At 35.0% G+C, this 15,544-nt stretch overlaps 3 protein-coding genes across 4 annotated transcripts in view; 1 reads left to right on the top strand and 2 right to left on the bottom strand.

Moving 5' to 3' along the window:
* Nucleotides 1–6,197: 6,197 nt before the first annotated feature.
* On the bottom strand, nucleotides 6,198–8,016 carry LOC123677122 (nitric oxide synthase-interacting protein homolog). Its single transcript, XM_045613630.1, has 2 exons — nucleotides 6,651–8,016; nucleotides 6,198–6,417 (listed from the first exon to the last, which is right to left on the bottom strand). The coding sequence occupies exon 1, from the start codon at nucleotides 7,886–7,888 to the stop codon at nucleotides 7,013–7,015; it is 876 nt and encodes a 291-aa protein (XP_045469586.1). The 5' UTR covers nucleotides 7,889–8,016; the 3' UTR covers nucleotides 6,198–6,417; nucleotides 6,651–7,012.
* Nucleotides 8,017–8,519: 503 nt separating this feature from the next.
* Nucleotides 8,520–15,544, top strand: part of LOC123677121 (lachesin) — a 29,146-nt gene continuing 22,121 nt past the window's right edge. The window contains exons 1-7 of one of the 2 annotated variants that reach the window (XM_045613629.1): nucleotides 8,523–8,685; nucleotides 8,958–9,175; nucleotides 11,040–11,220; nucleotides 11,717–11,908; nucleotides 12,157–12,468; nucleotides 12,639–12,756; nucleotides 13,229–14,374. In XM_045613629.1, the coding sequence (XP_045469585.1) occupies nucleotides 8,631–8,685; nucleotides 8,958–9,175; nucleotides 11,040–11,220; nucleotides 11,717–11,908; nucleotides 12,157–12,468; nucleotides 12,639–12,756; nucleotides 13,229–13,250 (1,098 nt within the window). In that variant the 5' untranslated portion in view covers nucleotides 8,523–8,630 and the 3' untranslated portion in view covers nucleotides 13,251–14,374. Of the gene's footprint in view, nucleotides 8,686–8,957; nucleotides 9,176–11,039; nucleotides 11,221–11,716; nucleotides 11,909–12,156; nucleotides 12,469–12,638; nucleotides 12,757–13,228; nucleotides 14,375–15,544 lie in introns of those variants that run through there. The other variant, XM_045613627.1, reaches the window with a different exon arrangement.
* On the bottom strand, nucleotides 10,169–10,900 carry LOC123677123. The gene is made up of 2 exons (XM_045613631.1): nucleotides 10,401–10,900; nucleotides 10,169–10,285 (listed from the first exon to the last, which is right to left on the bottom strand). The coding sequence occupies exons 1-2, from the start codon at nucleotides 10,696–10,698 to the stop codon at nucleotides 10,221–10,223; spliced, it is 363 nt and encodes a 120-aa protein (XP_045469587.1). The 5' UTR covers nucleotides 10,699–10,900; the 3' UTR covers nucleotides 10,169–10,220.

Genomic DNA, 15,544 nt, shown 5'->3' with positions numbered 1-15,544 from the left:
TTACCTCAGATTGACACGCCAGAAGAACTCCAAGATAGAGTAGAAGATTTAGAAGAACAAATACTGAAGGCATATGAGGAGAGCACGAAGAGGGTAATCAAACTAACACAAAGACTCAAAGAAGGAGAGAATCCTGGAGAAATAAAAGATTCGATCAAAATCAACAGAAAAACTATAGAATCTACAAAACAAACGAAGACAGGCTAAAACTGAACAAACATAGTCAAATAATGAAAAATGCAATCATTGAACTGAGGAGAAATAGATGGAATAAGAAAATAAGCGAACCAAACACAATGGATCATTCCGCATGGAAAATGCAAAAACATCTTAGGCAAGAAAATACAGAAATACCGCCACTTCATAGTATGCATGGAATGGCTTATTCAAATTACGACAAAGCACATGCCTTAGCTGATACAATTGAAAGGGTATCTAGGATTAATTATAGAGAAGACGACAATATTGAAGAAATAATAGAAGAACATGAAGAAGAAATGAAGACACTGCCAGAAGACACAATAACGAACCCAACCTCTCCTACTGAAATCCACGAATTGATCAGGAAACTGAAAAATAGGAAAGCGCCATGCTGAAGAATTTGCCCAAAAAAGGGATAGCTGCAATAATTAACATTGCAAATGAGAACAGAACACTTCCTAAACAGATGGAAAACAGCCGAAGTGATTGTATTCAATAAACCGGGAAAGAATAGAAAATTCCCGCAAAACTACAGGCCGATTAGTCTTTTACCAGCCCTAGGAAAGATAATAGAAAGAGTAGTCACCAAGAGACTAAACGAAGAAACCGAAAATCTGAATATTCTACCAACAGAACAGCTCAGCAGTGCATTTGAGGTCATGAGCAGAGCTCGTCACTACATTTATGCACTATAACCATCATTGCCGTCCCAAGGAAAACCCCAGATTAAGCCGCGTGCCAGGAATTAAGGCGACGGATGGAATCAGTGGCAAAAGAAGACATAGACTCAAAATTATCCCGGATCGAACAGAAATCGGCCAATTTGAGACCCGGAGGCTCGAGAACAACAAGACCGTGGGTGATCCTTAGATCACCAAACAAAGAACACTCCCTTGAGATGTGGTCGCTAGACTGAGAGCAACCACATGAACAGAGCTCATCCTCGACCAGACCCAATCTGAACAAGTTACCGTTAAAAGGACCGTGACCTGATATGAAGCAGGCCAGAGGGAAGTGTGGACGAAACCAAGGATTTTCAGAAACGAACTGAACAGAAGGGATCTAATCGAAGGTACAACGACCCGTGTTGGACGCCTCCCAGTCCGATTGCCAGCAAGATGTAAGGTAGCGCAGGGACTCATCAGCGCGCCTACGAATCTCCGCGACCCTGTCAGGATCATCCAGGAGTACAGGAAGTAAACGGCTGCACGATGGAAAATGTAATAGTGTGCGGGTAAACTACCCGTCACAACTTGGAAAGGTGAAATGGCTATAGTCCGACACATAGGGGAGATCAGAAGAAGGAAATGACGCTGGGCCGACAGAATGATTCTCTTGACATGTGAATTCTCCAAGCGTTGGTACCAGGCGGAAGCACAATACGAAATTATTGGCAGAAAAATACCCTTATAGAAAATATAAAGTGATTGGGGCCGGTCACTTCCCAAAGCTCGACGAAGACGAAATAATTTCGAAGCCACCACCTGGGAATTTTTAAGCAAGGTCTTAACGTGAGGAATGAAGGTGAAGCCAGAGTTGGTTATAACACGCAGATATCACTTCCGAAAGGAAATCGAATAGTGGGGGGGCGGTTCGGGTTAAGGGAGCCCCTCAACATGATAGCCACTGACTTGCTCTGGGAGATGGAAAGTCTGTTGCGACTGAGCCATTCAAGTGTCAAATCAATGAGACGCTGCAGGGCAACTTCAAGTGGAGCGTCTGCTATTAGCGCTAACGACCAGAGCAAGATCATCTGCGTATGCGATGGCGAGGCCAGATTCTCTCTCCAGGAGTAGAAGCAATTGATCAAAAACGAGATTCCACAAGGAAGGACCCAATCTGAGGGCAACCTCTAGATAAAACACGCCGTCGAAAAACTGATTGGCGGGAGAAATGACCTGCTGATTAGAAAGATAACTATGTAGCAGACGTAGCTGATCAAGAGTTACCCCGACATGCTGAGATCGGCGAAGGATAGAAGGCCACCAGAGATTATAGAATGCTCCATCAATATCAAGAAATAGGACAGCAGAGTACTTATCAGGAGATTCTCGAGCGAAATCAACCAGTCTGCAAACAGCATCCTCTGTGGAGAGGCCCGGCCCAAACCGGAACTGAAGAGCAGAGGACTTTAAAGGGTCAAGAGCATGAGTAAGCATGAGATGTTCCAGAGTCTTTCCCAGAACTGAGAGAAGACTGATTGGACGATAAGACTTTGGGTCCTGAAGCAGGTGGTCCCCAGACTTTAGGAGAAGGCAGACCGACGCCTCCTTCCAAACATCAGGAGAATGACCGATGAAAAGACAGAAGTTATACAACGAAAGCAGAAGACCAGGGATTACCGACGAGGCTCTCCACAGAATAGGTCCAGTTATCGAGTCCGGACCAGGGGCACCACGGTCAGTAGTGGCGGCCACAGCAGCCTCAAGGTCATCGATAGAAAATGGTATAATGGAATCTGATGAGATGGTTGGAGGGCCCGACATATCAGCACGCACACCGGCCTGACACGCGGAGTCCCCGGCCGATCCCGGGGGGAAGAGTCGTTCTAAGATAACATCGACCGACTCCAAAACATCCGTTGTAAAGGAATTATCATAGCGACAGACGGAGTGATGGCTAGAGTATATAAGTTTCTCGAGCTCCCGAAATCTGAAAGAAGCTGGGAAATAACAGCAGTATAACGACCACAGGCTCTATCTCTCTCAAGCGTTTTTCGCTTACGGTTCAATGCAGATTTCATAGAGGCAAGTTCCTCCGTCCACCAGCCCACCCGGAATACATCCCTAAAGGAAACCGGAATCAACAGCCTCGCGGAGTCGTAAATGGTTGCAGTAATTGAAGCAGCCATGCAGACAAAGAAGCCATACGTTCGAGACTCTAGTTCAGCTCAAAGAGTTCCCAGTCGGCCTGAGAATGGATGAAACGTGGCCTGCTGAATGGGATCCGGAAATGCCGGGATCGATGCTGAAAGAGATGGGGCGATGGTCACCGACACCAAGTCCAACATAGACGCGCTAGCGACCGACACAATCCGCAAGTGCTGAAGTGACCAGGGTCACATCAATATTAGATTCCCCGTTGGTAGACCAAAAAATGTAGAGGGCTGGCCGTGCGAGTTACAAACAACAAGGCGATGGTGAGTGATGAAATCCTCAAGGGAAGACCCTCGAGAATCTCGTGAGTTGGAAAACCAAAAGGGGGATTTTACATTCGAGTCCATATAATAAAATGAGTGCTATTTAGCGATGAAATTATGAGATCCAGCTTGTTCAGAAATACCTCGATGTCCTGACTGAACTGACAATAAACATTGAATAGATAAAATTCACGGGGACCTAACGTTATAAGGGCTGAGGTTATATGAGTATCGCAAAACTGTGAGAGAGCGAAAACCTCTAAAGCCGGATCTAGAACAACAATCACTGACATTGGAACCCCATCTTTCGATGAAATAACTGAAGAACGCAGACCAAGACACCTGAGATCACCGAAAGCGTGGTACGGCTCCTGGATGACTAGGATGCCCGTTGACCACTGACCTTCCAGTTGACAAACCGCGGAATTGACAGCCGCTGAGCGCTGAGCGTTGATCTGAACCAACTTAAGAGCACTCATTGTTGATAGTCAATGAGGCGCTATACCTAGCGAGTTGTTTCAGGTAAGATGAACATTCCCTGTTTGAGGTGTCGTGAGTCAAAGCTACACCACCGCCTGGAGCCTCACAGTTCGAGTAAATGTTCAAACACATCGCCTTCTTGTTGAACACATATTTGGGCCCTTCTATTGACACTCACAAAATGAATGCGGCTAGCGAAATGGAAAATTTTAGTTTTGTATCTTATTACCAAATAGCTTCTTGTTGAACACATTTTTGGGCCCTTCTATTGACACTCACAAAATGAATACGGCACGCGAAATGGAAATTATCGTTTTGTATATTAATACCAAATAGCTTAGTGGTATCGATTGAGTGGTGCGACATGATGATCACGGGTTTCACGAGTTCACATCCCAGAGCAATTTTTCTTATTTTGCTAAAGAAATATTGTCATTCGTATAAGTACAAAAAATGGCTGTTTGGACAATCATGAGGTGTTATTCGGCGAAACAAATAAATTTTTTGTACAAGTGAAAGAAATAAATATTTCAAAATGAGTCGCTCCTTTTCCACTTTAGGAAGAAATGTGATATGAGCTTTGTTGTTGAGAATGCTATAACGAATCGAAATGCATGAGAAAATATAGGGTGTTCCATTGAAAAAAATATAATTTTATGAAATATTATGACAACGCGACTATCAATTTTTTGTTTGTTTTCGACATCGAGAAGGCCACTAAAAATGCTACCCGTTTGCCGATTTAACCGACATCGTAGCATCAATAATAACGGAGTTGTCAATGGTGCCGACTTAATTTGGAACACCCTGTAGAGGCAAAATAAATATTAACCTATGGTTAAATCATTTAATAATTATTGGGTCCAGTGTTACAATTGCGGAAATCCTCACTTCTGATCAGAAATCATTGGTTAATCCCAACATCATTTGTTGTGAATAAACCAAACAATAATGTTCTTGGTTAAAAACATATGAAATTAAGAATGCCTTCTGAAGAAACTGGCCAAAATTTCCATTATGTTGCAATGTGAAAATCATTTAATCAGATAGGTGCCTACAGTGGTTAAATTAGAAAGGATGGTACAATCAAAATGTGACGCTCGGAGCGTCGAAGAATGGATTTATTTATTTGCACTACCACAGTCCGTAGCTCTTAGACTCTTAGAGTATAGAATAATAATTGAGTATTCTATGTTCTAAGCCCTAGCTGGACCACCCAGTAGCTTTTAAGCGCTCGTTTATTCATGCTTGTAGATCATACAAAACTGTATGCAGATTTGTAGGTACAGGCAGGGCCACCCTCTAGTATTCACTTTCAAAGTCTCATATAAATATATTAGTTCAAAGTTATAGTTTTTCCAAAGACCTTTCAATTTATAAAAAAACAGAAACATCTCAGGTTTAAGCATATGAAACTTAGAACAAAATTGGGTTTATTCGCATTTCATGCATTCTGAAATTTCAATAAAAAACATGGCGTTATGATCATTCACACTTTTTTGGTACAATCTGTGTATTTCCAAACCATTTGATAATGTAGCTCTAATAGAGCCTAATCATACTGTGTAAGAAAAGAAATTCGAAAATTTTAGCGCTTAACAGGAGGTAATAGAGCATCGAGTCGATGCACCCTGTATATTTTAGAGCTTTCGAATTGCGGGTAGTGGAATTTTCTTTGAAGGAGCCACTGATATTTCTCTCAGGCATCGTTTCAGTTTCATATGAAAACGTATTTTTGAACTCAAAATCACCTTGACAAATTTATCAAAGGACGTTTGGTCGATTTCATCAAAAAACACCATCAATTGTTCGAAAGTAGGACGCTCCATAGTAAAAAGACGATGAACCTCTGAAAGGTGCATTTTATAGTACCTATTTGTATTGTAATAACTAACTGACGATTTCTTCAATAAAATTATTGGCGCTCGGAAATTTTTTAATTTTACTACAAAGAGTGGTGGAATCACTGAGAAAATATTTTCGTATCAAAAATTAACTGACTGCGCCCCGTCAAAATGTCATCAATGAGCCAAACCCATGTCCCATAGTATGATTAACATGTTTTTTACTCTGAGGTCGAACCTTATCGTTTCGAGACTATCACCGGTTCAAAATTCGAAAATTACAGACATTGTGACGAAATCATAGATAGATCGATTTAGAGAACAAGTGCCCAAAGTATATACTGAGACTTGCCGGATTTCTGAACTTTTCAATTGGAACGTCTCCCCAGCATCGTGGGTATTCAGGAGTAGCAGTTTATTCTCAATGCTATGAATGAATGGTTACTGAATAGGAACCTACACCAGGGGTTATAATAAACTACCCAAGCATGAATACTAGATAGAAATTCATCATCAAATAAAACAAAACAAAATAATTTGCATAATTACATATATTATAAATTAAAGAAAAAAATAATTGATAGAGTTGCGTATACGCACAATTGACCTTAAATGGATTAACTTGGCTTTTTGGTCATCTATAATAAAATTCATGTTTTTCTGGAACACCAGGATTTTGTTTGAAAACCGGCTAGTTTGGCTAGTCTAGGTATATTTCAGGAAGTCTACAGAGTATAAAATGAATTTGTTAATCTGAAAATGATCATCATCTGTAAAAACAATTATCATTTCTCCTTAGGAAAAGGGAACAACAGCTAATCTGACACAGATGGAATTTTTTATGATAGAATCTACTCATAGACATTGACAGGAAGTGACAAACACGTCATAGTAACTTGACGCCAAATAAAGTATAATAAAAATTAAAGAACCATATCTTTTTAATGAATTTAGTTTAATAAAGAAAAACCACAACTTTTACGTACCTATAAATGAAAAAGCAAAAGAACATCAGCTTACTTTAAAAAACATTTGGAATATTTAGGGAAGTATTTTTGTTTTTATTTTGTAGATACATACATAAGGAATCGATTATTTTTGGTTGCTTTTGTTTTTCTTCAAATTATAATAACAGCCTCTATTTCCATCATAAAAAGTTGGTATTGCCCTGTTCAAGTCATCAATGTTATAAGAAGTTTTATATGGCAACCAAACTTCATACTTCACTTCATATTTAGCAGTTGGTCAATATGGCCCGCATCATAATAAATGAATTCTACTGTATGTAGATTTATAAATTCACCACACAAACTTATGAAATAGATAAATTTATACAAATTTGGAAATATTAAGCTTGTATTGCAGGTCTCTTTTCTTTTCCTTCTAAATTTTCATTTGTCTGTGCATATCCTGTACCACCTCTTTGCATGATAATAATATCCTTTTCCTTCAATTTCTCATTAGTTAAAGGATGAATCCAATCTTTTTTTATGATTTTTTCTACACATTCCATTGTTACTACATCTCCAGTAGGCCGTAATACTGCACAAGGAACTGAGTTGTTCAATATATCATGAGTTACTGCACACATATACCTATTTTCCTTTGTAATGAGAGATTTGTTATCATCACCTTTCACTAATGTAAATTTTACATTTATCAAATCTTTTGCTTTCAAAGGTTTGCCAGAAACTGGACAAAATATGGTGGAATCAGGTTTTTCTTTCTTTGACTGCTCTGCTGAGGGTGTTTTACTTGGTATCCAAAAACTAGGAAGTAATTTATCCCTTCCTTCGGACATATTAGATATGGATGTGGAAGTTTCTTCAGTCGACTTGGAACTATATAATGGATTACTCACAATGTTGTCTTCACTTTTTATAAAGAGCTTTACTTTCTTCTCAGTGGCTTCCAATTCTTTTTTAATGTTGTCCTCTTCTTCTTTTTTCTTAGATTTCTCATATTCTTTGAGTTTTCTACTGTATTCATTCTTCTTTGTTATAATATATTGATAGATAACTTCTTTATCGAATAGATAACCATCCTTGCTAATAACAGGGTTTCTACAAGGCTGTAGCGACAAAGAGCAACAATCAAAATCTTTAACAGAATCTTTACCTAATCTTTTGGCATTTGTTCCATAACCTGATGCTTGGGCATCTTTTTTCTTTTCATGATATGTATATACTGCTCCCGCCGTAGAATTTCTTGCGTGTCTTGTCATAATTGTAATGAAATGATTCTGGATACAGTAAGTGAACTAATTAGAAACTGATCTTATTAGGAATGTTATTTTTGTCATTTGAATCTTCACGTACTAAACCATAGAATATATTCCCACATAACCCTCAAATCAAATGTAAACATCGAACCACAGAACACAAATATATAAATCTCAACTTTTCTTCAATAAGAGTCATGAGCTTCATTAAGTAGAGACAGTAGAGTACTAGCACAGACTAGTAATCTGTAGTACTAGAGTATACTCATAGACAAACTAATCTTAGAAGAACTAGTTTATCTATGGGTATACTGATTTAAATGTAGATCAAACTTCTTATTTTCTTCGAACAACCACCATCCACTCTTGAAACTGTAAAGTAGAAAAATTTTCAATATTCTGTATTTTGAACCCGCTCGAAGAACAATCAAAATAGGCTAGGGTCGCATATTTTCAATTCCTTTCGACTATCAATTTAATATATTCGAATCTATATCAATGCCCAGGGTATTTGAATGGAATTTTTCGAAGTAATGATAACCATCATAAAATCATATTAAACAACTTAGTTTACGTAAAGGTTTGGGGACACAGAAGATAACTGTTATATATTCTGTGGTGTGGAAGGTAAGCATAAATCTCATCTGTGGTCTACTTTCAATAATGTTTTGTGTGTTGACTTCGATTGCTTGTTTTGCAGAATATTTTTAATTTTAGGTTTTATTTATTATAATAATCCAACAAAATGGCATCCATAAAAATTTTAATATTTTCGTTTATTAGCATTTTTGTCCAAACTGGTGAGTTGGAAACTGCCAAATTATCCTTGATTTTTTTATTGAAATGTTGGGTGGTAAATATTCAGAAGGGATTTCTAGATATGCATATTTTTATTCAAAACCATATTTTCGCAGTTTTAAGGAAATTACCTAAACATTTTAATTGACTTTTTACTGGATGTTTGAACTCTAACCTGTGCTTCATCCAATTAACAATGGGTGGCACCTAATTACTAAATGGATATTGCATTATAAATAAAATATCAATATAACTGGTGTGTATATTGTTTTAGTTTTGGCTCAAAGATCTCCAACTATCTCCTACATAAGTCAACAGCAAATTAAAGATATTGGTGGAACTGTTGAATTATCATGCTCTGTTCAATATACCCAAGACTACTCTGTACTATGGATAAAGGCTGACCCTAATGGAGGCTCTTATAGTTTGCCTATTTCAACAGGAAGTTCTCTGATTTTACATGATTCTAGATTTGCTCTACGTTATGATACGGTAGGATTTTTAATTACAAAATGAAATAATTTTTTCAATATACTTTTCATAAACAATTTTATTATTAACTAAAAGGATTTTTCTCTTATTGAACTGAGCTAAATCAAATTGCATTTATTTGTACAATAATAAGGAATAATAATATATTCTAAGACAAGTTGGCTCCCATTCCAATACGAAATTCGAAAACACAAGTGTTGGATTGACTTCTGCAGAAAGTATTAGACATTATTTTATCTATTTCAGTCAAGTTTTATGAATTTTCATCAAAATTCAATGAAAAATTCGAATTACACATTTAAGTGACTTTTGTATTGTATAGTGGCAGTTGGTGTGACTGTTACGAATATTGATAGATTACAGAATTTGAAACGTATGTTTCAAATTTTGAAATAATCTATAATTACGCATTAAATTACGTCTGACAAAATCGATTTAACGCCTCCAAAATTAAGAGAAATTGCAAATAATGTTGCAAATCATTTCAATATATTCAAATAATATTATATTGACTTGTGCTTAAATTTGATAGGATTGGAAGCCAGTGTAGAGGCTTCCTATCCTATCCAGAAGGCTCATTCTACCACTCGTTCATTCAAAAACTCGCCACTTCGTGGCTCGTTTTTGAATTTTGAACTTGTGGTAGAATGAGCCTTCTGTACGAGTATTATACATTATTTTCTCTAATTCATTGCATTTTTATTGAAATTAATGAAATATTTCCTAAAATATCATTTAGTGATTTTTGCATTGAAAAATGTTGATTGGCAGAACTGATTTCTTTAAAGCAAATTGATGAATTGACAGATAAAGCCGTGGCGGAAAGTTGGGAGTACCAACATATAATAATAAAATATAACCATGAAAACTGTGCGTTTCTGATATATTCTCGCATGATTTTGTTCTACAAGATGTGGAAGAATGAACGGAATAACCACAGAATTAGAGAAAAGATATTCTATGATTCATAATTTTTCTAATTGATATTTATAATTTGTTGAAATAAGTTTATTGTATACTGTTTTTTATGTATAATTTAAATAGTTTATTGAAACTTGTCAAATAGATAGTCTTCTAAGCTTGCTTGAATGTTCTCATTTTCTTCATATCCTAAAACAATAAAAATTATGTAAAGAACTTTTTTTAACATAATGGATTTATGTGAATATAAGAAATATTGAAAATTTTGTATGGTCATTACTATATGAAAGTCCAATTTATTCACCTATAACTTTTTTAATGCAGTTCATACATCTTGAAGTTTTTTTGTCGCATTCAATCAAGTGCTCCACCTGTTTCATTGATTCCAAATCTTTCACAATCCTCTCGAATTTAAATTCTTTCTCTATAATCGGACCAATATTTTGCAAGTCCCCAACACTTATCTGTTGTATGACATACATCTTATGCACTACTTCTTTTGCTCCTTCATCTTTTTTTTCTTTGGTAGATGTGTACTTTGAAATTCTATTGACTTCTTGTTGTATAAATTTTTTATTCTTTAATGTCGTCTGATTATTCATGTTGATTTTTTATTCTTTGTCCCATTATTTTTCTTCCCTTGGCAAGTATCTATTCATGGGTGAATTTTATGAAGAGTCAATCCATTTCTGACATGTTATTCAATATAATTTTTGACAGATTTTTCCGCCATAGAATTTTTGAAATTTACAATTTTTATTATTTTTCATAATTATCTTACTACTGAAGATGAAACCCAAGGATTACTTTGAAAAAGTCACAGAATCTGTTTTTTTTTGTTTCATTTGGAGTAAAATGCAAATTTTGAAACAAAAGTTTTTGTTTTAATCTTTGGGAGTTGGGAATATAAAGAAATTCATAGTACTTGTTATTCGCTCAACAGGCCAGCTCAACATATACTCTTCAAATCAAGGACATACAGGAGACAGATGCTGGTTACTATCACTGTCAAATATTGATCTCTCCAAGTAACAGAGTTTCAGCAGAAGTAGAACTTCAAGTAAGAAGACCTCCATTCATTTCTGATAATTCCACCAGATCAGTTGTAGTTTCAGAAGGAGAAGGTAAATGTAAAATATTTAAATCACAGAGTTGTCCTTTGTAAGCATTGAGAATTCTGATATCTACATCTCAAATTGAAAATATATTTTTGAGCGCTCGTTTGTGTTTGTTAATGGGTAAAATCCGACTAGGGATTCTATAAATATGGACAGTCGAAATTTTGTTTTCTAGATAACTTCAAAAGTACCAATTCGATCGAAATTGAATGTTGCATTTAGATCCACCACTTTATTTAATTCTCTAATATAATTGAATATAAAAGTTTCAAAAGATGCAAAATAATATTGAAAAAAAAATTATTAACCACAAAACTGGCGGAATTAGTATTTTGTAAGTAGGTATAAAATAACAATTTCAAGCACGGGCCTATTGTACCAACGTAGTTTGCAACTTTACTTTGCATTTTGTCAAATTTGCGAATGAATGATCGCTCAAAAGCTTCTGACTTTTTGTTTTGTTTAAAATTGCTAACACAACTATTGTAATTGAATTTATTAGCTGTTCAAATGGAATGTTATGCTGGGGGCTATCCTACCCCTAGAATCACTTGGAGAAGAGAAAATAATGCAATTCTACCAACTGGTGGTTCAATATACAGAGGTAATGTGTTGAAGATCAAATCCATAAGGAAAGAAGATCGAGGAACCTATTACTGCGTTGCTGACAATGGTGTTGGAAGGGGTACTAAGAGTAAGTGTATTCTTGAGGCTCAGTTAGTTTAAATCATACCTGAAATAAGGTTTATTTACTTTTTGAGTTCTCTTTCTCTGAACTGATCACTCATTAGTGACATTTTGTCACTATGCTTTTTCGAAATCTGGGCCAATTGTTGTCTCAAACAATAAGGTTCGACTCACTGATGACGAATCTGTCCTCAAATTCCATTCTTTCCCTCCGTTTGGCAGCTAAAACGATAACTGATTTAACCTTTACTTCAGGAAATATCGCTGTGGAAGTCGAATTTGCTCCTGTGGTAACAGTACCCAGACCTCGTCTTGGTCAGGCCCTCCAATACGATATGGACTTGGTTTGCCATGTAGAGGCCTACCCTCCCCCTGCAATTTCCTGGGTGAAAGACGATGTCCTATTGAACAAAAACCAACATTACGATCTTTCTCATTTTGCTACTGCTGATGAGTTTACCGATACCACCCTTAGGGTGATCACTATCGAAAAGAGACAGTATGGTCAATACATTTGCAGAGCTGGAAATAAACTTGGTACAGATGAAGGGGTTGTTGAGTTATTTGGTAAGTTTTCCAGCATCTTTTGTAATCATAGTTTTTACCAAGCATCCCGAAAAAGTTTAATCGACTATATGGAATAATATCTTAAGTTATTGCTTTCATTATTTTAAACTTTTATTTTTTGTGCACGGAGTCGTAGCTATAGTTCGATGTTTTTTATTTGTTATGCATAGAAACTGTGATTCCTGTTTGCCCCCCTGCTTGTGGCCAAGCTCGTTATGGAGGTGGTGCTGCCTCTTTGGCTAGTAGCTCTGCAGCTTTGATTCTACTAATCATCATTTTATTGTACAGGTAAGTTTTTAAAAATTTTTTGTGACATCACTATATCTAAGATATGTTCCGGAAGGCAGTATCAATAATCATTAACGTGCCCTTAGCCAGTTATAGAATAGAATAGAATAAATTAGTTGTACTGTTACAGAATCCCTGAGTATTTCCCTTAGAAACGCCTCTGTTTTGTATTTTGAAAGTACAGTAGAGAATGGAATGATATTTTGATTTATTAGAAACATAAAACAATTGAACGATATCCTGTTACCTTCTAATATCATCTTATCTTCTAATCAAATTATTACAAACCATACGATGTATATTTTTGAAATCAGTAAAAATTTTCATCAATGAAACAATCTATTTTTGTATTTGTTGTTATGTATTGAAAAGGCCCATAACTCTTTGCGAATACTAACCCCAATTGAGGTGTTTCAGTTCATAAGTAATATTTACTACGTATTATTATCTTTAATTCATTTCCTCGTTCCAGAAATATCAACTCCAAATATTAGGTACTCCACAGTTATTACTATAAATGGCGGGAGCATACTCAGGAATACACCAAAATCTGAACTTCTGATATTAATAGCAATAATTCTATCAAGAAAGCTATTGACTTTTTCTGTATTATCTAGACCTTTATAGATAATCTAAGAAAATAGTGAACAAAATAATTTACCTAATGTTGACGATGTTTAATGGTTTTACAAGCAAAGAAACATCAATTTTTTATATTCTCTAGTTTCAAAACGACTAAAACATAAATTTCAACTCTGATTTCTTTTATGATACTACAGGTTTGACGCGTTTGATTTCTTTTTTATGTTACACTGTTTTTTGTAATGACCAATATCGAAATTTGATCCATTGTTACTTCAAATGGAATATGTAGTTTTCAATTTTTAGTGTTTTGTATAATTCTAATATTAGTAGGTACTTCAATATTCACTGATTGTTCGTGTATAATTTTTCAAGTTTTGGAATTATTTTAGTAGATATCCTCTGAAGCCTGAACTGACAATAAGTTCAGTTAGTTTCTCGAATAACTAAGGTTATGAATAGGCCCAAGTTAATCACAGCACTGTCGTTTGGATATGAGAATTTGCATTTATGTACTTTCAACTGTTGGTTGTTGTGTTTACCTGAAACTTATGATGATAAAGATTTATATTTTTATAATTTTTTACACATTTTGCGGCATTCTAAATTTTCGTTTATTTGAAATATACGAATATATTAGGTGTAAGCCGTTTTATACGAAATTTTTGTACATATTTTTAAGATCTTTATTCATATTTATGCTTGCAAGAAATTTTTGTTATGACTTTCATTTATTCGTAACATTTTTTTGACGCATTAGCTCTTTAGAGCATTTTTATGAATATATCATATTACAGTAAGATTCTAACACTTTGACCTTATTTATAATTTATAATTTTTTTCTGACTCTAGACAAAAATTCAATTCTTGTATATCTTATTTAGATTCGAGAAATGTATTTCAAAATATTATTGTAATTATTAAGTCTGTTTAAATTCGTCCATTTTTTTAAATATTTTGTATTGATTCTTCTATTTTTGAGATCTATATAATGATGTATGTTTTACTATATTTACAATAAAGTCTGTATAAGATATTTCTTTTCTTTATCCATTATTCAAAGAGAAAATTTATCAATAGGTAATTCACTCATTGAAATATATGTAAGATTGAATTATTTGGTAGTACAGGTGTCCCAAATTCAATGCTAACTGAAAATCTTCAAGGACACCTCAGCTCTTTTTTTGGAAATAATGAGATATCAGAAAGCAGATCATTTATATCTTGATTCATTCTAGAGTTACAGGGCGTTTCTGAGAAATGACTGTTTCAAATATTTCGCTATATTTATAATCTTCTCTGTTCGGAAAACAAGCACTCATTATTGATTGATTGACATTGACGTAAAGTCAGTTTGAGATATTAAAAACATTCTAAAACGTTTGTCCAGCAATTTTTATGGTTTATATGATACTCTGAGATACTCATAACAGATTATAGAAATTAATTACCGTTTTGAAGATATAGAGGAGAATTGCTGTTTTTTAAATGGGACACACTGTTAATTTTATCCGTATTAAAGGGGAGTGTCCCATCAAAAACTGAAGTTGAAAAAATCAATATTGAAACATGTAATTTTTTAAAAACTGAGGATGGGATGCTTTTTGACAAATCTATGGCTGAGAAACTGCGTTGAAAAATATTTAAGATTTTCCTCTATATCTCTGAACCGGTAATTAATTTCTATGATATGTTATTAGCATCATATTAACCATAAAAATTTTTTCGATTATCTCGAACAGAAACCAAGATATTTAAAACAGTAATTTTTTTAAAACGTCCTGTAACTCGAGAACGAATCATGATCTCTATGATCTGCTTCCTGATATTTAATTATTTTGAAAAAAGATATCGGGGGCCTTTGAAGATTTTTTCCTTAAGTCTGAGTTCCCGAGATGCTTCAAGTGAGCATCGAATCTGGGCCATCCTGTAATTATGTAAAGGTATGATGGTGAAACTTCTTGTGTTGAATTCCTATGGTTTTATTGACGCGATCAAGATGAAATTTTGTATAAAGCATGAAACTGTTTTCATACATCTACATAAAATTTCAGCTCGGTCAAGTTTGTCATCTAAATATCTGTTTTTTTCGATGTTCTGCTTGAATTTTCTATAACTCTTATAAAGCAATCAATACGAATTTCTTAACAAAAGTTGACATTATTTTTTTTATAAATACATGCAAAATTTGAACTTTGTCCGATTT

Source organism: Harmonia axyridis, chromosome 3 (genome assembly GCF_914767665.1).
Source record: "Harmonia axyridis chromosome 3, icHarAxyr1.1, whole genome shotgun sequence".
Lineage (NCBI taxonomy): Eukaryota > Metazoa > Arthropoda > Insecta > Coleoptera > Coccinellidae > Harmonia > Harmonia axyridis.
This window is presented reverse-complemented; position numbering and strand designations above follow the sequence as displayed.

Excerpts from the sequence above, each read along its gene's own strand:
- LOC123677122 (XM_045613630.1), bottom strand. The coding sequence starts at position 7,888 with ATGACAAGACACGCAAGAAATTCTACGGCGGGAGCAGTATATACATAT.
- LOC123677123 (XM_045613631.1), bottom strand. The coding sequence starts at position 10,698 with ATGAATAATCAGACGACATTAAAGAATAAAAAATTTATACAACAAGAA. Across the intron at positions 10,286-10,400 it reads CTGCATTAAAAAAGTTATAG|GATATGAAGAAAATGAGAAC; the intron begins GTGAATAAATTG and ends TTATTGTTTTAG.